This window comes from Geotrypetes seraphini, chromosome 7 (genome assembly GCF_902459505.1).
Source record: "Geotrypetes seraphini chromosome 7, aGeoSer1.1, whole genome shotgun sequence".
In the NCBI taxonomy this organism is placed as follows: Eukaryota; Metazoa; Chordata; class Amphibia; order Gymnophiona; family Dermophiidae; genus Geotrypetes; species Geotrypetes seraphini.
Window position 1 is genome coordinate 189,146,630 of NC_047090.1, and position 24,041 is coordinate 189,170,670.

Consider the following 24,041-nt stretch of genomic DNA (forward strand, 5'->3'; position numbering starts at 1 on the left):
ACAACAACAACAGACAGGGTGGGGACCTCTACTGGTCTGGAGAAGCTAAAAGAAAGTAAATTAGCAGGTAAGAACCTAATTTCTCCTTCTTTAGCACTCTCCAGACCAGTAGAGGTTAACTTTACGAATGGGACGTACCAAAGCAGTCCCTCTCACGGGCGGGACCCCCGAAGGGCCGATACCAGTACACGCTCACCGAACACCGCGTCCCGACGCGCCTGCACATCAACCCGATAATGACGAACAAAGGAATGCAAGGAGGACCAAACCGCAGCCTTACAAATATCCACTGGAGGCACGAGCGACGACTCAGCCCAAGAAGCCGCCTGACCCCGAGTGGAATGAGCCTTGAGAAACTCCGGAACAGGCTGCTGTTTCAGAAGATAAGCGGAAGCAATCGTCTCCTTGATCCAGCGCGCAATAGTAGCCTTAGAAGCGCCCGCTCCCCGACGAGGACCCGCCAGGAGGACAAAGAGATGATCAGACTTCCGGAATTCCTGGGTCCGCTGCACATAAGAGCGAAGGACCCGACCGACATCCAACTTGCGCAGCTGCCGTTGCTCAGAAGAGCCCTCCCGACCACCCAAGACCGGGAGAACCACCGATTGATTGACATGAAAAGGAGAAACAACCTTCGGCAGAAAGGAAGGAACAGGCCGCAAGACGACCCGCTCCCTAGAAAACTCCAAGAAGGGAGCCCTACAAGAGAAAGCCTGCAGCTCAGAAACACGCCTAGCAGAAGTAATGGCCACCAAAAAGACCGCCTTCAAAGTAAGGTCCTTCAAAGAACAGTCGTCCAAGGGCTCGAAAGGCGGACGCACCAAAACAGAGAGAACCAGATTAAGATCCCAAGAGGGAACCGAGGGCCGTAGGGGAGGCCTAAGCAACTTGGCCGCCCGCAAAAACCGAATCACATCAGGAAGAGCCGATAAACGCTGACCTGACACCAACCCTCGAAAGGCCGACAGGGCCGCAATATGAACCCGGAGAGAAGACCAAGCCAGGCCTCTATCCAGGCCATCCTGCAAGAACTCCAGAATGTTAGGCAGATAAGCGCGAAAAGAGGTCACTCCCCGCGCCCGACACCATTCCTCAAAGAGACGCCAAACCCGCACATAAGCCCGAGAGGTAGAAAGCCTCCGGGACCCCAACAGTGTAGAGATCACCTTGTCTGAATATCCCTTCTTGCTAAGGCGACCCCTTTCAAGAGCCACGCCATAAGACAGAAGGGAGACGGGTCGAACATGGGAATGGGACCCTGCATCAGAAGGTCGTCCGAGAGAGGCAGAGGAAGAGGATCCGCTACCAGGTGCCTCACCAGATCCGCATACCACGGACGGCGAGGCCAATCCGGCGCCACCAGCACCACCAAACCCGGATGGTGAACAATGCGAAGAAGCACTCTGCCCACCAGCGGCCAAGGAGGGAACACATACAACAGCCCCTCCGTTGGCCACTGCTGGACCAGAGCATCCAGACCCTCGGCCAGACCGTCCCTGCGACGACTGAAGAAGCGGGGCACTTTGGCGTTGCCACCCGTGGCCATCAGGTCCATCAGGGGCTGCCCCCAAGCCTGCACTATCAACTGAAACGCCTCGGCGCCGAGACACCACTCTCCTGGATCTAGAAAGTGACGACTGAGGAAGTCTGCCTGAACATTTTCTACTCCGGCTATATGAGAGGCCGAGAGGTCCAGCAGATGGGATTCCGCCCAAACCATGAGCAGAGCCGCCTCCTGCGCCACCTGAGTGCTCTTGGTGCCCCCCTGACGATTGACCTAAGCCACCGCCGTGGCATTGTCCGACAGCACTCTGACCGACTTGCCCAGCAACAGGGAGTGGAAAACCAACAGCGCCAGACGGACCGCTCTGGTCTCCAACACGTTGATCGACCAGGCGGCCTCCTCCGCGGACCAGGTGCCCTGAGCTGAGTGACCCAAACACTGAGCCCCCCCAACCCAGGAGACTCGCATCCGTCAGGAGCACCGTCCACTGCGGGAGATCCAGACCCACCCCCTGAACTAGGTGAGGGGTCTGGAGCCACCAACGCAGACTGCAGCGCGCCAAGCCTCGCAGGGGGACCGGAACATCCATCCCGTGCCTCTGGGGAGACCACCTCCGGAGCAGAGCATACTGGAGAGGACGCATGTGGGCCCGCGCCCACCTCACCACGTCCAGGGACGTCGCCATCGACCCCAAGACCCGGAGGAAATCTCGCGCCCGAGGACACCGGGACGCCAAAAGCAGGCGAATCTGAGATTGCAATTTGCTCACCCGGCCCTCTGGGAGGAAGACCCTCCCCAAGGAGGTGTCGAACAGCACCCCTAGGTACTCCAGACGCTGAGCCGGGACCAACCGACTCTTGGAAAGGTTGACCACCCAGCCCAGCGACCGGAGAAACTCCACCACCCGAGCAGTAACCCGGGAGCTTTCCTGCAACGACTTTGCCCGAATTAACCAGTCGTCCAGGTAGGGGTGTACCAGGATGCCCTCCGACCGCAAGGCTGCCGCGACGACCACCATCACCTTGGTGAACGTCCGAGGAGCCGTGGCCAGCCCAAAGGGAAGCGCACAGAACTGAAAGTGCCGACCCAAGATCGCAAAGCGCAGGAAACGCTGATGAGAGGCCCGAATGGGAACATGCAAGTAGGCCTCCGTCAGATCGAGAGAAGTGAGAAACTCCCCCGGCTGAACCGCCAGAATGACCGACCGCAGAGTTTCCATACGGAAAGAGGGAATCTTGAGAGCCCTGTTGACCCCTTTCAAATCGAGGATGGGCTGAAAGGTCCCCTCCTTCTTGGGCACCACAAAGTAAATGGAGTACCTGCCCGTGCCCCACTCCGGAGGGGGCACCGGAACAACTGCCCTGAGATCTAGCAAGCGCTGAAGGGTCTGGCGAAAAGCCTGCGTCTTCCCCGGAGTCTGACATGGAGAAGCGAGGAAAAAATCCGGCAGAGAGTGGGCGAACTCCAGGGCATAACCGTCCCGTACCACCTCCAGGACCCACTGATCGGACGTGATCTCGGCCCATTTGGGGAAAAATTCGCGCAGCCGGGCCCCCACCGGAACCAAAGGGGGGCGCCGGCAAGGCGTCATTGTGCAGGACGGGAAGCGGGGGAACCGGCGGAGGGATTCCCTGCCCCCCGACGGGCCCCCCGAAAGGGCTGCATGCGCTGGAAGAACCGACCCCAGGAAAATCCCGGAGACTGGAAAGAAGCAGCCCCACGCCCAGGGCGATACTTGCGAAAATCCCGCAAACGCCCCCGGGCCGCACCCCCCCGAGACGCCGGACGGGCACGGTCCTCCGGCAGACGGGGAACTTTCGAGTCCGACAAAGTCTGAATCAACTTATCCAAGTCCTCTCCAAACAAAAACGACCCCCGAAAGGGAAATTTAGTAAGCTTAGCTTTGGACGCAGCATCCGCCGCCCAAGCGCGCAGCCACAACACACGCCTTGCGGCCACGCCAAAAGCCATAGACTTAGCCGAGATCCGCACCAAGTCATATAGAGCATCTGAGAGGAATGAGGCCGCCATCTCAATCTTCGCTACCTCCTGATCCACCAGAGACCAGTCGTCAGACTCTCGATCCAAGACCCGCTCCGCCCACCGAAACACGGCGCGAGCGACCAGTCCCCCACAAATAGCCGCCTGGACCCCAAAGGCAGAGACCTGAAAATTTTGCTTAAGGATGCTCTCCAATTTGCGCTCCTCAGAGTCCCGCAAGGCAGAACCGCCCTCAACAGGCACGGTATGCCGCTTGGAAATTGCCGAGACCACCGCATCCACGACTGGCGAAGCTAACGTAGCCCGATCCCCTTCCGGAATGGGATACAGGCAAGCCATGCTGCGCGCCAGCCGAAACGGCGTCTCCGGCGTTTTCCACTGCTCCAGAATAATATCCCGAATATCCTGATGCATAGGAAAAGAGCGGGAAACGGAACGGATCCCCCGTAACAGGGGGTCCCCCACACGCGGAGTCTCCGGCGGCGCGTCCTCAAAACGCAAAACCGAAGAAACCTGCTGAATAAGGTCAGGCAGCTCATCTTTCTGAAAAAGGCGCACCACGGACGCCTCGTCACTGGAGAACGGGAAATCCGACAACCCGCCGCCAGCTTCCGTCCCCTCCAGAGAGTCCTGGAACTCCTCAGAAGGGTCCAGGTCCTCCTCCAGACCGACCCGTTCCTCCGACCACAAATTCTCGTCCCACGACACCCGCGGACGCTTGGACAAGGGAGGCGGCGGAGGGGACGTCACGCCAGACGAAAGAGGCAAAGCCGCAGGGAGCGCGGAGGAAAACCCACCCCCCGAAACCCCCTGGGCGCAACCGGGACCCCCAGCCGCCTGAAAATAGGCTCTGCATAAAGAAAAGAAAAATTCAGGAGAAAAAACCCCCCGAGGGTCCCAAGGGACTCCCTGCCACAGCAGGGGACCCAGCAGAACCTTGCCCCTGCATAGTCAAAACAGGGGGAAGGTCACCTGAGGTGGAAGACAAAATGGAGGGGCCAGACAGAGAAGATGGCGGTTTTCCCGCCAAAAAAGCTCCCTCCATAGCCTGAAGCGGCTGAGAAACCTGAATAGTCTCAGCCGCTAAAGCAGGCAAGCCGGCATCAGCTGTCAAAAAATCAGCTGAGAGGGAATCCTTCGGGGAATCCCTCCGTGGGCGGTTGTGGAAGACCGGGCTTCCCCACTGCTCCAAGCCGACTCGCGAGGCACCATCGGCGGGGAGCTCTGGGCGCCTGCAGCCGCTGCCGACGGAGCTCCACCACCTCACCGACCCAAACCGCCGAGTTCAGGCCGGCCGCGAGTGCCTCGCGGCTGGACTAAAATTGTGTCCTACTCCCCCGGAGAAGGGCACAATTGCTCCATACGCGACCTAGCTATAAAAAAGTGCTGGTTACATGAAAAAATACAGTAAAATACAGTTTTCTTAAAGGGAAACAACCCTTCAGACCAGCACTACCTCAGGATTTTTTATTTTTTTTTTACAGAACAGACTCCACAGGCTCTCGAAGCAATATGCCTTGCTTGACTTAGGGGGCAAGGCTTACTGCTGAGGCTCCTCTAAAAAAATGTGGGGAGGTGGAGGAAGTGGGGGGAGGGACCCCGCTCGTGACCCGCCGGGTTTAACACCCCCGAGGTCGGACGAACCCCCAAACAGAGTCCGCCCAAGCTCCGTCCGGCTAAAAACAGGGACAATAAACCCCCTAAACAAATTCCAACAGCCCTACCAAGGGAGATGGGTACAGATCACTCAACACCTGCTGGAGACTGAAAGAAGACTGAGGGAAATAGAGAGGAGGGGCTAGGATATACTGTCCCAAAGTTTTGTTTTCAGTCTCCACCTGCTGGTCATGATTAGATATATACCCATTCGTAAAGTTAACCTCTACTGGTCTGGAGAGTGCTAAAGAATCAAGTTTTTTTTCAAGTTTATTAGGATTTTATATACCGCCTATCAAGATTATCTAAGCGGTTTTTACAATCAGGTACTCAAGCATTTTCCCTCTCTGTCCCGGTGGGCTCACAATCTATCTAACGTACCTGGGGCTATGGAGGATTAAGTGACTTGCCCAGGGTCACAAGGAGCAGCACGGGGTTTGAACCCACAACCCCAGGGTGCTGAGGCTGTAGATCCAACCACTGCACCACACACTCCTCCTGCTGCGGATGGGCCATTTGGCCTTTATCTACCATCATGTTTCTAAAGTTCTGTGACATCACAATGCAGGTGTAAAGAGCCTTAGCCTATAGGAAGAGGAGATGCAAATGTTAAGAGCCTTAGCCTATAGGAAGAGGAGATGCAAATGTTAAGAGCCTTAGCCAATAGGGAGAGGAGATGCAAATGTTAAGAGCCTTAGCCTATAGGAAGAGGAGATGCAAATGTTAAGAGCCTTAGCCTATAGGAAGAGGAGATGCAAATGTTAAGAGCCTTAGCCAATAGGGAGAGGAGGAGATGGATCAAGTTTCAAGTTTATTAGGATTTTATATACCGCCTATCAAGGTTATCTAAGCGGTTTTTACAATCAGGTACTCAAGCATTTTCCCTCTCTGTCCCGGTGGGCTCACAATCTATCTAACGTACCTGGGGCTATGGAGGATTAAGTGACTTGCCCAGGGTCACAAGGAGCAGCACGGGGTTTGAACCCACAACCCCAGGGTGCTGAGGCTGTAGATCCAACCACTGCGCCACACACTCAAATCATCATTCGAAAATGAACACCACTATAGTATCTGAATTTAAAAAAATGTAAATCAAGATATGAATATTTAAAAAGATTGTAATTAAATCATAATCCTAATTGAGTTTTAAGGTGTTTGGAAAAAATTGTGGTGGACATATCAAATTATACAGACTTCAATCTTTGGAACCTCATGATATATACCGTTCCTGTCTTGTATACCGTTGTAATCATTTATGTCCACCACCCCCTACCACTGAAAAACTTGTACTTTATTTATTTTGAATCAATTTAATAATTACTTAATTTAATAAATTACTAATCTGGAATATTTTTATGAGAAATGAATAATACCTACGTGTGTGTAAGCAAAACTAAATTATAATTTCATTTTGAATTGTAATACAATAAATATGTGGACTCAAAATTGTAAAGTACATAACATGTGCAAACTTAAGATTATAAAGTGCATAACGTGCATGTGCATAGAGAACTTATTAATCTATTTTAATAAATTGATGATTGATTGTAACTATATCACTGTAAATATGTTCCTAAGACATGCATTTGCTGCAATCCATTAAATAGATTATACGCAAGATAGCTAGTATATGTTGAGAAGGCAACACTTAGCTTATTGTATAGCAACACAAGCAATAAAGCTGGACAAATAAAGTTACATAAGAGTAAGAAACATGAACACTAAAACTACCGCTGAACATCTAATAAAAATCCAAAATACATACCGGGCTGAACTGGCTTAACGCTTAAATAATTTCAGAACGAAAATCCTGTAACTTTATTGCTTGTGTTGCTTATGTATTTCTACGTTGATAAAGCCCGTTTTGGCTAATGCAGAGTATGCTTGTTCTGTATTTATCTTTTGTAAGGCAGCGTTGGTTTGAAAATCTTCCCCCCGAAGACCCATGTTTGAGTTTAAACGCCTATTTAAGCTAAAGGCGTCGGGAGTTCCTTATCCGCATCAACGTTGATGATGGCAGATTCCACTATACAATAAGGTAAGTGTTGCCTTCTCAACATATACTAGCTGTCTTGCGTATAATCTATTTAATGGATTGCAGCAAATGCATGTCTTAGGAACATATTTACAGTGATATAGTTACAATCAATCATCAATTTATTAAAATAGATTAATAAGTTCTCTATGCACATGTACGTTATGCACTTTATAATCTTAAGTTTGCACATGTTATGTACTTTACAATTTTGAGTCCACATATTTATTGTATTACAATTCAAAATGAAATTATAATTTAGTTTTGCTTACACACACGTAGGTATTATTCATTTCTCATAAAAATATTCCAGATTAGTAATTTATTACATTAAGTAATTATTAAATTGATTCAAAATAAATAAAGTACAAGTTTTTCAGTGGTAGGGGGTGGTGGACATAAATGATTACAACGGTATACAAGACAGGAACGGTATATATCATGAGGTTCCAAAGATTGAAGTCTGTATAATTTATGATATGTCCACCACAATTTTTTCCAAACACCTTAACACTCAATTAGGATTATGATTTAATTACAATCTTTTTAAAAATTCATAACTAGTCTTTAAGCCCATTACATTAACGGGTGCTAGAATGTGTGTGTTTGTGTCTGTATTTATTTATTTATTTCTCTCTCTCTTTAGCCTATTTCTGTATTTCTTTCTTTCTGTCTTTCTTTTTCCTCGGCTGTCCACCACCACCCCTTGCCTGCTCCCCCTATCCAGCAGCAGGCCTCCCTTCCTTTTTCTGCCTGCCCCCCTCCCCCCCATCCAGCAGCACCTCTTTTCTACTCCTCCTGTCCAGCAGTAGGCCTCCCTTCCTTTTTTTGCCCCTCCCCCCATCCGGCAGCAACCCTTACCTCCACCGACAGCCTCTGCGGCCTGCTCCGACTCCCTCCTTGCCGTCGCTTGCCGTTCCCCCCGGGGAAGCTTGGTGCGTTTCAGCAACCTCCTGTCTGCGGGCCGCCCGCCCATGGTCCCCGGCGGGCAGATGAGCAGGCAAGAGGGAAGATGCTGGCAGGTGCGCTTGTGCCCCCCCCCCCTCCCCCTCCGTATCAGCGGCAGCAGTGAGGTGGCACTCTAGCGGTGAGTGACGGCGATGGGGGGGGAGTTGCTCCGTGTCCTGGCCTGCCTCCATGTTCGAAAATCGAATTCGGCACGGAGGCACACATCAAGGCGACAGGAATCATGAAGTTTCAAGAGTGCAAGCGCGCTCTAGGGTTTTATTATTATAGATAATATCTTGATTTACATTTTTTTAAATTCAGATACTATTGTTTTGTTCATTTTCGAATTTGAATGGAGTTAAGTTTTGATGATTTGATAATTTTATATATTCAATAGATTATCTTCCCTCTATCTAATTTGGTATATAATTGTAGGGTCGATATGGGATACCTATGTGGGATCCCTACGAGGGTCATGCCAAGGGATAGGGTCACTAGGGTATGGACTTGAATGAGCGGGTCAGTAGAGAGACAGTATAATTACAATTATACTTTAGGGGGTCAGTAGACTTAAGAGGGTGGGTAAATAGTGTGGGCAGACTTGATGGGCTATAGCCCTTATCTGCCGTCATCTTTCTATGTTTCTATGGTTAAGGCCTTTCTATATAAGATGGTTCTCATAGTAACAGGAATTCCAAGTCTGTTGGGGGTCAAAAGCCACAAAGAGTTGGGAAGAATTTCTATAAAGTTTAGTCCAATCCAAGTAGTATGCCAGAGCACGTTTGCAGTCTAAAGTGTGGAGAGCTGCTTCACCTGGATGACAATGTGATTTGGGAAACAGGTAGAATGATGAATCGATTACACCATAGCGCTGGCTCTATGACTGAGATGAAATTCCAAGACAACTTTAGGAAGCAATGTTGGATAGGTGCAAAGAACTACTCTGTCATGGTAGAATCTTGTAAAGAATGGATCTGATAAAAATGCTTGAATTTCACTTACCTGCTTGCAGAATCTTCATCTTAACCCTTTCTGCCTCTTGCATATCTCCCTTCCTCTCCTCCAATCCATGTCCAACAACTTTTCCTCTTTCCTCCCATTTCCCTGTGCAGCACTTCCCAATTGACTCCCCCGATTCCTCCCCACCATTGCGATCTGACATACCGTCGGGCTTCCTAAAGCAGCACAAGCGGTGGCTGGCTGGCTGGCTGTGAACAGGTAGCTTGCGGTCTGCCCCACCAGGGCTTCCCTCTGGCGCATTGGTGACATGGCAGAGGGAAGGACCCAGCAGGGCCAGCCATGAGCAGCCTGTTCAGAGTGATGCCTCTGCTTGCCATCCACTGCCACTGCTTCTGATGGTTTAGGAGGCCCAGAGGTATGTCAGGTCTCACTGAGGGGAGGGTTGGTTACTGAATCGATGAGTCTGATTTTTGGGGAAAACGAATCAATTCAAAATGGGCAGCACTCGTGGACAGTGAAACACACTGATAGCGCTGAGATGAGCTCAAACTGAGTTAGTCTTTAAGCCTGAATTAGAACATAAGAATAGCCTTACTGGATCAGACCAATGGTCCATCAAGCCCAGTAGCCCATTCTCACGGTGGCCAATCCAGATCACTAGTACCTGGCCAAACCCCAAGGAGTAGCAATATTCCATGTTACTAATCCAGGGCAAGCAGTGGCTTCCCCCATGTCTTTCTCAATAACAGACTATGGACTTTTCCTCCAAGAACTTGTCCAAACCTTTCTTAAAACCAGCTACACTATCTGCTCTTAGCACAACCGCTGGCAATGCGGTCCAGAGCTTAACTATTCACTGAGTGAAAAAAAATTTCCTCCTATTAGTTTTAAAAGTATTTCCCTGTAACTTCGAGTGTTCCCTAGTCTTTGTAATTTTTGACAAAGTAAAAAATAGATCCACTTGTACCCGCTCTACTCATACTCAGGATTTTGTAGACTTCAATAGCATCTCCCCCCAGCCATCTCTTTTCCAAGCTGAGGAGCCCTAACCTTTTTAGTCTTTCCTCATAAGAGGAGTTCCATCCACTTTACCATCTTGGCCACTCTTCTTTGAACCTTTTCTAGCGCCACTATATCTTTCTTGAGATAAGGAGACCAGAATTGAACGCAATACTCCAAGTGAAGTTGAACCATGGAGGACAGAGGCATTATAACATTCTTAGTCTTGTTAACCATCCCTTTTTTAATAATTCCTAGCATCCTGTTTGCTTTTTTAGCCACTGCCACACATTGGGCAGGTTTCATCGTATTGTCTACGCTAATCCCCAAGGTGGGCCCTAGCATCCGGTAACTGTGATTCAGGTTATTCTTCCCAATGTGCATCACTTTGCATTTGTTCACATTAAATTTCATCTGCCATTTAGAAGTCCAGTCTTCCAATTTCCTAAGGTTCGCCTGCAATTTTTCACAATCCGCAAGCGTTTTAACAACTTTGAACAGTTTAGTGTCATCTGCAAATTTAATCACCTCATTCATCGTTCCAATTTCCAGATCATTTATAAATAGGTTAAATAGCAGCGGTCCCAGTACAGACCCCAGTGACACTCCACTGTTTACTCTCCTCCATTAAGAAAAATGACCATTTAACCCTACCCTCTTGTTTTCTATCCGATAACCAATTCCTAATCCACAACTGAACTTTGCCATCTATCCCATGACACTTTAATTTTCTCAGGTGCCTCTCATGAGGAACTTTATCAAAAGCTTTCTGAAAATCTAGATACACTATACCAACCAGCTCACCTTTATCTACATGTTTATTCGCATCTTCAAAAGAAGTCAAGCAAATTTGTGAGGCAAGATCTCCCTCGGCTGAATCCATGCTGACTCCGACTCATTAAATCATGTTTGTCTAAGAGTTCCACGGTTTCTACCATTTTGCCCGGCGCTGAAGTGAGGATTACCAGTCTATAACTTCCCAGATCTCCCCTGGAGCCCTTTTTAAAAATTGGCATACATTGCCCACCCTCCAATCTTCAGGTACTACAGATGATTATAGCGACAGGTTACAGATCACTAACAGCAGGTCAGCAATTTCATGTTTGAGTTTTTAGTACCCTGGGATGTATACCATCCGGTCCAGGCGATTTATCACTTTTTAACTTGTCGATTTGGCTTAGTACATCTTCCAGATTCACCGAGATTTTTCAGTTCCTCCGCATCATCACCCTTGAAAACCATTTCTGGTTCAGGTAGATCTCTTACATCATCTTCCTTAAAGACCGAAGCAAACAGGCTACTGAACTTGATGGATCAACCAGTCTTTCCGCTATGGCCTTATCCTTCCTGAGCGCCCCTTGATCATCCAACGGTCCCACAGATTCCCTCAAAGGTTTTCTGCTTTTGATGTACCTATAAAAATTATGAGTTTTGCCTCTTTTGCAAGTTTCTCTTCATATTCTCTTTTAGCCATCTTCATCAATGCTTTGCATCTAACTTGCCAGTGCTTGTGTTTCTTCTTATTTTCTTCATTTGGATCCTTTTTCCATTCTTTAAAGGATGATTTTTTGGCTCTAATAGCCTCTTTCATTTCACTTTTTTAACCATGCTGACTCTCGTTTCCTCTTTTTTCCACCTTTGCTGATACGTGGAATATTTCTGGAATGGTGAAGATGGTAGTCCAGACTAGATAGAATCTGAAAGATTCAAGAGAATGGAGACCACACTAGGCATTGAATCTAGTCCATTTACGGTAACACCTTTGTGTGGAGGGTTTCCTGGAGCAAAATGTTTGTAGGTATTTATGTGCTCAGTCAGAGATACTGTGCTGTAAGTGCCAATGAGCAAAAGTCAGGATGCAAGAGAGCCTTCATTCTGTTTGAGTACTACTGAAAAGAGTTGCAATTTGTTAAGAGATAAGAGCTGCAGAAGAGGAGGGAACAAATGTGGCCAGCGGGGTATGATAAGGATCATGGTTCCCCGATCCTGGTGAAGTTTGAGTAGAGTTCCCAATGAGAGGTATCTGAGGGAATGCATATAGGAATCTGTTCCCCCAGTCGAAGAGGAAAACATTTGATTCCAGGCAATTGAAGACATAGAGTCTGGAGCAGAAAAATAGAAGCTTGTTGTGGGGGAAAGCAAAAAATCTATGTCCGGAGTCCCCCATTTGGAGAAATCTGGCATAGGATGGATGTGCTGAGAGACCACTCATGAGGTTGAAGTCTGTTCAATTTGTTTTGCTTCCCTGCCAGATATACTGCTCTGAGAATGCCATAAGCAGTCACTCAAGTCCAAATCTGGATCACGTCGATGTAGTGAGATAAGATCCCATGCTTCTTTGTTCATTCAAATAGAACATGGCAACCGAACTGTCAGTTTGGATGAGGACTATTTGGTGAAGATGACGGTCTTGGAATGTTTGGAGAGCCTTGTGTATTGCTTGGAGCTCAAGGAAATTGATAGTTTTCTTGTGAGAAAACTATACTCCCTGAGTGTGGGGGCCATCGAGATGAGCTCCCCAGCCTAACATCAAAGCATCTGTGTTGAGAACTTTCTGATGAGGTGGAGACCTCAGGTGAAGTTAGACAGAAACATCCACCATTGAAGGGTGTGATAGAGGTCTGAGGTGGTTTGTATCGGAGAAAAGATCCTTTGCATGAGACCATTGGGTCAATAAAATTCATAGAAGAATTCTGAGGTAGAGATGTGCAAACAGAGTGATGTAGACTGTCAAGGCCATGGGACCAAGGAGAGGTAGTCTGATGTCATGTGATGTGTGGTAATGAGGAAATTATCTGGCACAGCTAAAAGAGATTGGTGACCTTGAACAGTATCTAAGAGATCTTCTATAAACTCCAACATCTGGGTTGGTTGCAGATGTGATTTTTGATGGCATGCTGAGCTAGTAGCAATGAAGCCTTAATGAACCAATCATCTAGATAGGGAGAGACCTGAAACTCCCATGAGCTAAGGGCTGCCACCAATATGACAAGGCTGATGCTAGGTTGAAGGGTAGGGCTTTGAATGGAAGTGATGAGATCCAACTTGAAAGCGAAGATGTTTCCTTTAAGCAGTTAGTATGAATATGCAAGTGTAAGATGTGTGAGATCTGGAGAGCAAAGCCAATCATCCTTCTCCAGTAGGAGCAGTAGGGTTCTCAGAGAAACTAAGCAGAACTTCTCATTCAACAAGTATTTGTTGAATCCACAGAGGCCTTTTTCAGTACCAGAAAATATTTCAAGTACAACTCATGACCTCTCCTGCAGAGGAATTGGTTCTATTGCATTGAGTTGGAGAAGGGACAAGAGTTCTTTGTAAAGGAGATTTTTCTGGAATGAGTTGAAGAGACTTTCTTTGTTAAGGGGAGAGTGTGGCGCAGTGGTTAAAACTACAGCCTCAGCACCTTGAGGCTGTGGGTTCAAACCCATGCTGCTCCTTGTGACTCTGGGCAAGTCACTTAATCCCCCCATTGCCCCAGGTACGTTAGATAGATTGTGAGCCTGCCGGGACAGAGAGGGAAAACTGCTTGAGTACCTGAATAAATGCATGTAAACCGTTCTGAGCTCCCCTGGGAGAACGGTATAGAAAACTGAATAAATAAATAAAAATAAATAAAAGCGCAGGCCTTTCTATGCAATGCAAAAGCTACTGCAGATGTTCTGGAGAAGACATTGAATGCATCAAAAGGTGGAGATGTTCAGTGTGGGGGAGGAGGGGAAGGATTAAAGGTATTCCATAGGATTCTTCTGTAGCAAAATCTGATAAGTCCTCACTGGAGTGGAGAGAGAGATTCCTCAAAGTATTCTCTTCTTGGTGTATCAGAGTATGCTTCAAGGTGAAACTTCCTCCAATGAGGACGATGCACATGTCAAGTGGGTTCTTGTCAATGCTGATGCTTGGTGTCAAGCCAGTGTCCCCGATAATGTCCTTGAATAACGCTTTGATACATCCTCTGGCTGGGCCAAGGCAGGAATGGGAGTCTGTGTGGACTATATTCATAGTAGCCCCAAAAGCTCTTGTCTGAGCTTAGCCCGGATTTCTTCCTGTAGAATCGTAGCATAGAAAAGCAGTCTGCTATACTGTACACTTGTGTAGAGACACCAGCTAGATGAATGAAGAACAGTCATCCACACATCAATGAAGTTGATGCCTGGGGAGGACACAGTAGTATGTCTGGGATGAAAGTGCTTATGCTTCTTAGCTTTCTTAGATGCTAGGACCTCCGAAGCTCTAGGCATCAATGATGAAGACTCTGGGCACTGCATCGACCACATTGCCCAACATCAATAGAGACGGTATCGATGTCTACACCAGTGTCAGGAGAAGTTGAGCATTGGGTTCCGAATTCCAACCATGCTTGATGTTGACTAACAGGGTATCAAAAAGTTTTTCAAACTGAAGTTTGCGGGCTTTTGGTGACCCCTTTTGCATACAAGAACAGAGTACACAATAAAATGTCCCAAAGGTCAGGCTAGGCAAAAGTGACTTTACCAGTGTGGCAGGACGTGAGGGAGGGAAGCGCTGTCAGGGCCATGATGAAATTCACTTATAGCACCAACAGTTCTGAGACTTCCCCCTCCAGTTGATGTCCTCCTGTAAATAGAAGACAATGACCACACAATGAAAATTAGAAACGTACTTGTTTGCTGGCAGTCAAATGGAATCGATTGCAGAGAAGCATGGCAGTTCCCCAAGTACATCAAAGATGGCGGAGGCTTCAGAACTGGGGAACCGCATGGGACTGACTGTGTATGGAGATTTAAGTGAAAGATAGTGATCAGAGGCAGTCCTATGCTAATGGTTTTGCGGCCATGCTCACCCGATTGAGAGAGGATAGACTCTCAGATTGGTCATCAGACAGGTGATATTGGAAATAAAGCAGGAGTTACAGGAGGTCTCACGCCGCCAAGAGGAACTGGAGGCCCGAGTTGATAAAGTAAGAATTGGATGTCAATTTGGATCTTGACACCCTCCAGACTAAAGACTTACGAGATCTGGGAGAAGCCAACACTGTAATTTCTGCTTGTGGGGTATCCCTGAAGATGATAAATGTAAAGATGTGAGAAAAGTGGCCAAAGACATTTGTGAGGATTTGTTGAAACTGGCCCATGGAGATATTAATAGCCAACTGGAAGTTGGCATAGAACGTGTGCACAGAGCAGTAGGTGCCTGATGAACAATTTACTGAGAGAAACTGTAATCTACCTGACCTCCTTTAAAGTGAAGGAAGATATTCTGCAAGCAGCAAGGCAGTTACAAATGGAATGTTAGCCCTGTTGCAGTGTACAGGGACTTGAGTAAGAGAAGGGAGTTTCAGGGTGTTACCAAACTTTTGTGGCAAGAAGGCTACAAATATCATTGGCAGTACCCCTTTGCATTGATGACAACAATTGGAACAGTCACTAAGAAGGTGAAAACTCCAGAGAAGTCCTGGGACACTTTGATAGCCCAGTCTTTGGAGCACATTCCAGAAGAAGCCAGGAGGAGAGTGGGCTGCCACATGGCAGAGGATATGCATTGCTTGGAAAAAGCATAGGCCTGCTGCTGGCACTGCTCTTAGTCAGCAGCCTTGACTGGAATGCGGCTGGGAAGGACTGGACTGAGGTTATACTACTTTACAGTAGAAACACCAGTGAGTTATATTTTGTCTAGTGTGGGAGTGGACATGGTTGAGCGAGTGATGCACGAAGTGGGGGGGTGGGGGGGAGAGAATGAATGTTGGTAGGAGGGATTGTTGAGGGTGTTGGGAAGAAGAGTGAATGGGGAGAGGGGAGATTCAGTTGAGAAAAAGAAGAGGGGTGGCTATATTCAGGAAAAGGGTGGTAGATAACCTGGAATAGTTGGAAAAGGATAAGGAAGGACGTCATTTCATCTGCAAAGGGGGGTGGGCCTAGAAAACGATAATCTTTTGTTCTCTAAATGCACCTAATCTCTATGATACCTGGTTTTATAAAGTACTCATCAATTTACTTTTGAAGTATCAAGCACGGCTGATAGTGAGGGGTAATTTTAATGCAGTTTGGGACCCCCAGTTGGATAGTATGAGACCGGCAGGGTGCAGTAGACAGACGAATGCTAAAGGACTACACAATTTAAATCACTTGGTAGAATTGGTGGATGTATGGAAGGTGCTTCACCCGGGAAAACAGGATTGTACACATTCACACAGACTACTTACTAGTTTCGATATCCTTGTTCGGCTCAATTAGTAGAGCTGAAATAGGGTTGTTAGTGATCTCAGACCATGCTCGGGTATGGCTGGCCCTTGAGGGGGAAGGGCAAAGAGAATGTAGTAGGAGATGGGTGTTCCCACTGACTCATTTAAGAGATGTCAAATTTAAAGAGAAATTGAGTGCTAGTTGGAAGGACTATGTGAATAATAGTAGGCAGCACCAGGGTGGTGCTCTTGTGGGAAGCTGCTAAAGCAGTATTGCTTGGAGAACATAAGAATTGCCGCTGCTGGGTCAGACCAGTGGTCCATCGTGCCCAGCAGTCCGCTCACACAGCAGCAGCCCTTGGTCAAAGACCAGCGCCCTGAGACTAGCCCTACCTGCGTACGTTCTGGTTCAGCAGAAACTTGTCTAACTGTCTTGTATCCCCTACGACAGACTCCGGAAGAGCGTTCCAGTTTTCTACCACTCTCTGAATGAAGAAGAACTTCCTTACATTTGTACAGAATCTATCCCCTTTGAACTTTAGAGAATTCCTACCTTGGAGAGGGTGAACAACTTGTCCTTATCTACTAAGTCTATCCCCTTCAGTACCTTGAATGTTTCGATCATGTCCCCTCTCAATCTCCTCTGTTCGAGGGAGAAGAGGCCCAATTTCTCTAATCTTTCGCTGTACGGCAGCTCCTCCAACCCCTTAACCATCTTAGTCGCTCTTCTTTGGACCCTTTTGAGAAATTTTACGCTAGGAGAAGGCTTTGAGGCTGGCAAGACAACAAAGAGAATCAACAGTGTAGAAAATATATCGGCAAAAATATCAATTTCCAAGACTCCCCAAAATCAGCCTGTTCACTCACTGTGCTGTGAGCTGCAATGGGGATGCTGAATCAGCATTCAGGGAGATCATCTGCCTCAAGAAGCCCAGCAAACTGGGACAGCTGTTTTTTTCTTACTGCCTCTCAAGACTACCACATTAACTGGAGACCTCCTGGATTGGGGAGGACACAGTTGGACCCCAATCTCAGATTCACCTCCACAAAGCCACACAGCCTACACTCAAACCCACTAGCAGACGAACATGGGGTGAGCAATGCTCCCAAGGGCACCAACCTTGAGCCCCGATCCGGTAAAGCAGGCTGATCAGAAGCGAGCACTGTCCAGCAGCCAAAATCCATGGAAGCAGACTGATCCAATCAAATCTGCAATCTCCCACAGAACAGAGCTGTCCCCGCAGGGGACTTCTGCAGTACGAGGACTCAACAGGGCGTGAAGAACTTCCAAGTTAAAGAAAAGAAAAATGAGCAGAAAAGACAAACTCTTATAGTCTGACTTGTAGGAAAGCAACTGGCTTCTTGAAGGCAGTTGAGGTAAGAGGGAGGGTCTGAAAAGTATGTAAATGAAGTTTCCTACAAGCAGTCTGGTGACATGAGATGCATAACCCATTTGTCCAGAAATAGAGCAGGATTGTACAAGAAGTGTGTGTGTGGGGGGGGGGGGGGGGGGGGGGTGGAGTTAGAGAACTAGAAAAAAAAAAAGTACTAAATTTTCAAGGTCTTACCATACCTTAGATCCTTCAATGATGTGTTGATCTTTTTGCAAGACATTCCGAATACCTTCTTCAGAAGAAAACCCAATCCAGCAAAATCCCCGATGAAAACCAGTTTCTTTGTCCTGCTCATTCAAAACAGAAATAGCAATTAACATAAAAAGGCTGCAAAAACAGATGAGCCAGAGCTAGAGAAAGAGCATTAGACACCCTAGGCAAAAGGTTAAGCCTTAAGCACCTACCCCCAATTACTTTTCAGGCTCATAAGACCATATCCCCTTCCCAAACAAGATTTCAATAATTAAAGTTAACAATCACAATTACCTCAGTATCTCTCCAGGGGTGATCTTGGAGCTCCTTTTACTAAGCCGTGTTAGGGTATTAACGCACGCTAAATTGCCCTGCGCACTAGATGTTAACGCCAGCATTAAGCTGGCGTTCTAGCCGGGTAGCGTGGGTTTAGCGCACACTAAAATGCTGTGTGCACTAAAAACGCTAACGCAGCTTAGTAAAAGGAGCCCTTGGGATCTAAATCCAAACTAATTTGTAAGAACTAGGGCTGCAGGAAGATTAAAAATGTTTTGTTTTTTTTTGAGTTTTAAACCGTTTATTGAAAAAATGCAAAAGACATACAAAATATAAAATACTTCAAAATCACTGGTACAGAGCAATCAGTTGAAACAGCACTCTTTGTAACAATGCCAAGCACTCGCATGAGAACAGATCAGTACCAGGATCTATATCCCCTATTCTAAATCTCCCAACTAATCCCCCCCCCCTCCCAACTCCCAAGCAGCTTATACAATCAACAGTGGAAAGAAGCCACAAAATGTCAATCAGAACACAGGGTACAAAGGAACAGAAATAATAATGAATATAAAAGTAAGTTAACTATCCCGTCTACTCTTCCAGGTAACATAGGGTTTCCACCGATGCATGAACAACTGAGACATACGAAATACATAATCCATTTTGGCAATCACCTGCAATTTGGATGGTATAATATCTTGACGCCATGCTGCAGCCAAAACCAACCGTGCTGCGGTAACCAATGGGGCAATAAGAGAGAAAAAACGGGAAGGGACTCCCTGTGGCAACAAATTTAACAGAGCACTCCCCCGCTCCTTGACCATGAGCACCCCACAAATGTCCGAGATAACCGAAAAAACCATATCCCAAAAGGGACCCACCTTTGGACAGGCCCACCAAATGTGCTCAAATGTTCCTGAGGCCCCACAATTACGCCAACATTCATCCGGGAGAGCGGGATTAACCCTATGCAGTCGTTCAGGCGTGTAGTACCAGCGATATAGCATTTTATAGCCATTTTCCACCATATTGCTGGCAATAGATGGTTTAAGGAGAGAGCGGAGAATACGTTTCCACTGTGCAGGAGTAAAGGTTCGGCCCAAAAGACCTTCCCAATATGCAAAATTGGCAGATCACTTTACAGAAAAAATTAAAATAATAAGAAACTCTTTTGTAATAAATCAACAAGGTAACATTGTTCATGATCAGTTAAAAACCGAACTCTCAACCTCAAAATGCTCTAAATTTAAACTTCCAAGCCAAAAAGAAATTGAGTTGGCTATTAAATCTATCAATATTAAAAGCTCAAAAGCAGATCTTCTTCCCCCGTTCATTCTGAAACAATACTTTCAAATTTTTGGACCAGTTATTCATACTTTAATTACTGAAAGTCTGACCCAAAGTAAAGTACCAAAAGACTGGAAAAAATCAATAATTCGTCCAATTCTCAAAGATAATAATGCTAGTAGTATAGATCCAACAAACTATAGGCCCATATCTAATATCCCTTTTCTGGCCAAGTTAACGGAAAAGATAGTTTATACCCAAATATTAGATTTTGTGGAAAAAACAAACGTTCTCCACCCTAATCGAACAGGTTTTAGAGAACATCACAGCACAGAATTATCACTAGTTGGTTTAACTACATCCATTCATTATTTTCTTGACCATCACAAAACTACTTTATTAATTTCACTAGATCTTTCCGCAGCTTTTGATACAATTGATCATAAACTTCTCATAAATCGACTTCAATCTATTGGGATCACGGATCAAATTCTTTCTTGGTTTAATTCTTATTTTACAGATCGCTCTTCTTCTGTTTTCTTTAAAGAATCTATATCTAATCCTATTTCATCCACTTTCGGTGTTCCTCAAGGGTCTATTCTTTCTCCTCTATTATTTAATATCTTTCTAGCACCACTCCTTACATTGTGCCAATCTATAGGTTTTCAAGTTTTCGGATACGCTGACGATATTCAGCTGTTACACCCTGTAGATACGGATAATATTTCAGAAATACATGAGATTAGTAAGAAACTCGATCAAGTTCAAGATTGGCTAAATACTAATAAACTGGCCCTTAATATAAAAAAAACAAATTTGATGATTTTTCCTTGGAAGGAAAATCCCACACTTGTCACCCCTATTACTATAAGAAATACCCCTTTACAGATAGTCAATAAAACGAAAATATTAGGAGTAATTGTTGATTCCAAATTAAACTTTCATGACCATATAAGTTATATTGTTAAAACTTCATTCTACAGATTACGACAAATTAGATCCATTTCAAAATTTCTGAATACACAATCTTTAAACATTCTTATCCACTCATTAGTTATATCAAAGATAGATTATTGTAATTCTCTTTTTAGAGGTATTGTATTAAATGAAATCAAACGTTTACAAATTATACAGAATGTCTCTATAAAACTTATTACAAAATCTAAAAAATTTGATCATGTTACTCCCCTACTTGAAAAGGCACATTGGCTACCTGTCATCCATAGAATAACTTATAAAATCTGTTTACTTACATTTAAAACACTTTTATATAAGACTCCTGCTTTTATTCATAAACTTTTAATATCTTACCATCCAACTAGAACATTAAGATCTACTGATCAAAATCTATTAACAGTACCTTCATTGAAATTGATTAATACAAGACGACAATTTATATTTTCTGTAACAGCCCCTCAAACCTGGAATGCTCTTCCAATTTTTATACGGAACGATCAAGATTTGGTAAAATTTAAATCACTATTAAAAACATTTCTTTTTAATGATGCTTTTAATTCCTGATTTTTTATTTATTATTTTTCCTAATGTGTTTTCCTATGTTTAATCTTTTATATAACGAATGTATTTCATAACCCTATTTTTACCCAATGTAGTTTAATTAGTTTTAACCTTTGTAAGCATTGTAAATCCCGAAGTTTGGTTTGTCTGTTTGTTTGCTCTCTTTTAACTGAATTTGATTTGTACATCGCTTTGAATTAGAGAAAGCGATTAATCAAGAATAAATAAAAAACTTGAAACTTGAAAGAAGTAACCCATATAATCTAGAGATACATCCTCTCACACTCGAAGCTTCCCATACCTTATTCCAAGCCTCCGAATCCACAAGGAGATCCGGCAAGGCCCTTCGACTGAGAAAATCAATCACCTGATTATATTGCAACAAATCTGCACCCTTTACACCATATTCCTCTTGCAAATGAACTGGCGGAATTAAAGTACCATCCACCACAAACTGTCCCAAGGTACATAGCCCCCCCGCTTCCCAAGATTGAAAACGCAAATCTAAGTTGCCGGGCAAAAAGCCCTCTGCAATCCTCACTGGTGTCTGAGAGAAGTACACCCTACCGGGGAACAGTTTCTCCCGAAACAACATCCATACACGCAAAATTACCCCTATCACCGGATTGACCTTGCGAACCATCACCCGAAGCTTATGCAATGCATACCACGGTACGGAACGCAAGGAAATATCACCCAAAAAACAGTCATCCAATTGAACCCAAGTCCTATGAGGCTCTTGCTGCCAGGCCAATAAATATCGCAACTGTGCTGCCAGAAAATAATAATAAAAATTGGGAACCGCCATACCACCCCTGTCCCGTGATTGAAATAACATTGAACGGCTAACCCGTGGAGGTCTCCGCTTCCAGATATAAGAGAAAATCATTCGATGTAAATAATCAAAAAACGTCCTGGGGAGAAAAATTGGCAGCGCTGTGAAGATTAAAAATTTTAATTTTAATTGCAATCGTGCGGTAGCGATTAATTGTGAGATCCTAAAGAAAGATTAGGTTCTTACATCAATAATCTTCCCTGTAGATATGTCTAGTAGTCCTGAACGCTAGGGTTCTGCATCTGAATCCACAAGTTGCTTGATAAGCCCATGTGGAGTTAAAAAAATCTATTGTATCTTAAATTCTTAATGACTGGATACCGAAAAGCAGGGCTTTGGAGTCGGTAGATAAATGTTCCAACTCCTCAGTTTTTTGTACTTCAGACTCCGACTCCGACTCCAGGTACCCGAAATTTCCTCCGACTCCGACTCCACAGCACTGGTTAATTTTCAGATCGTTAAAATGGAATGTCAAGTTGAGAGAAATGAGCATTTTCGACACCACCTTCTTTTTGCTTTTAATCAAGGTTCTAAGGCCGCAGAAGCTGCTCGCAACATTTGTGCTATGTATATAGTGGGTGCTATAGCTGAAAGAATCACTCGTGATTGGTATGCCAAGTTCAAAAATGGAGTCGGTAGATAAATGTTCCGATTCCGACTCCTCAGTTTTTTGTACTTCTGACTCCGACTCCAGGTACCCGAAATTTCCTCCGACTCCTCGACTCCGACTCCACAGTCCTGCCGAAAAGTGTCATTATTTGTCAAAGATGGATTATTGGAAAAATTAAAGAGTTAAGACATATAATTGGAGTTTCTCCAAAACGTATTTTAAATAGTATACAATAGAATTTATAAAGTATTTGCCCATTTATAGGAAGCCAGTGCAGTTCACGTAGGTAAGGTGTAATCTTATCATTTTTCTTCAAATTGAAGATTAATCTAATGACTGTATTCTGTAATTTGCCCAAAATTTATAATAAAAAAAACTTCAATCTAAGAAAGTGACATTACAATAGTCCAATTGAGACAAAAAAAATAGATTGAACTAAAAGGCAGAATTGATAATTATCTAAATACTTTCTAATCCTTCTGAGTTTCCAGAAAAGACCAAAGGACTTTTTTATTAACAGGTTGGTTGACCTGAGGTAATAGTGAAAGATTGATCAAAATGAACTCCTAATATTCTTATTACATTAGCCAGTGGAAAAATCAATGTTATTATTTATGGTAAAAACTTGTATTGCAATTCATGTTAGAATGGTTTAACAAACAATTTTGGTCATCCTTATGTAATTTAAGTTGATAATTCAACATCCAATTCTCTAACAACTTCATGCAGTAATTCAGTTTTAATTTACTCTTCCCCCTCCCTATTCGCGGTTTCAATTATCTGCGGGTTTTTTCCCAGGCCCTCCCCCTTGAGAATCGCTTGTTGACATAAAAAAAAAAAGGCCCTGGGACTTGGAGGGAGGCGATCAGAGGCGGCGGTGGGGGGGGACGATTGGAGGCGGAGGGAGGCGATCAGATCAGAGGTGGCGGGGGGGGGGGGCGATCGGAGGTGGCGTAGGGGCAATCGGAGCATGGGCCTGACCTGGTGATCTAGCGGGGCAGGAGCAATCTTCCTACACTCCTGCCCCATGCAGAGCCGTGCTGCGAGTTCCCGTGGTCTCACAAGACTACAACAGGAGTGTAGGAAGATCGCTCCTGCCCCGTGCCACCGCTAGACCACCAGGTAAGGTTTGGGTATGGGTCAGAGCTGGCCAAAAGTTATTCACGATTTTTCCCTATTCGTGGGCTGCCTCTTCCCCTAACCCCCGTGAATAGGGAGGGAGAAGTGCAATATGATCTAACAAATATGAAAAAGGGATGAGAACACTGATGTCATCTGCATATATAAATGACAAATTTAGCTTTTTCCAAAGTAAAGCTTAAAGAATGCAAAAAGATATTAAACAGGGGAGGTGAAAGAGGAGAACCCTGGGGGACACCATAAGGAAGAGACCATTCTTTGGATATCATTTTGGACATTTTTACTTTATAAGTTCTATTTAAGAGGTTTTTAAACCATCTTAAAGTATTTACAGATAAGCCAATATAGTCTAATAATCTTAATAATATTACCTGATCATAGGCACTCGAAAGATCGAACTGCAGTATTAATACTTTATGACCCTAACAATATCCATAAGAGATCCCAGAATGGTTTCAGTATTACATCCTTACGGGATTATGTAGGATGAAATATGTTGAATTTTTCTATGTAAGAATTTAATTGA

The 24,041-nt window shown here is 45.2% G+C and overlaps 1 protein-coding gene across 1 annotated transcript in view; it reads right to left on the minus strand.

Annotated features, from left to right (window-relative positions):
- The window catches only part of SLIRP (SRA stem-loop interacting RNA binding protein), a 34,771-nt gene that overhangs the window by 2,774 nt on the left and 7,956 nt on the right, over window positions 1-24,041 (minus strand). Inside the window, exon 3 of the mRNA XM_033952773.1 lies at window positions 17,834-17,941. Coding sequence (XP_033808664.1) covers window positions 17,834-17,941 — 108 coding nt within the window. The remainder of the gene's footprint in view (window positions 1-17,833; window positions 17,942-24,041) is intronic.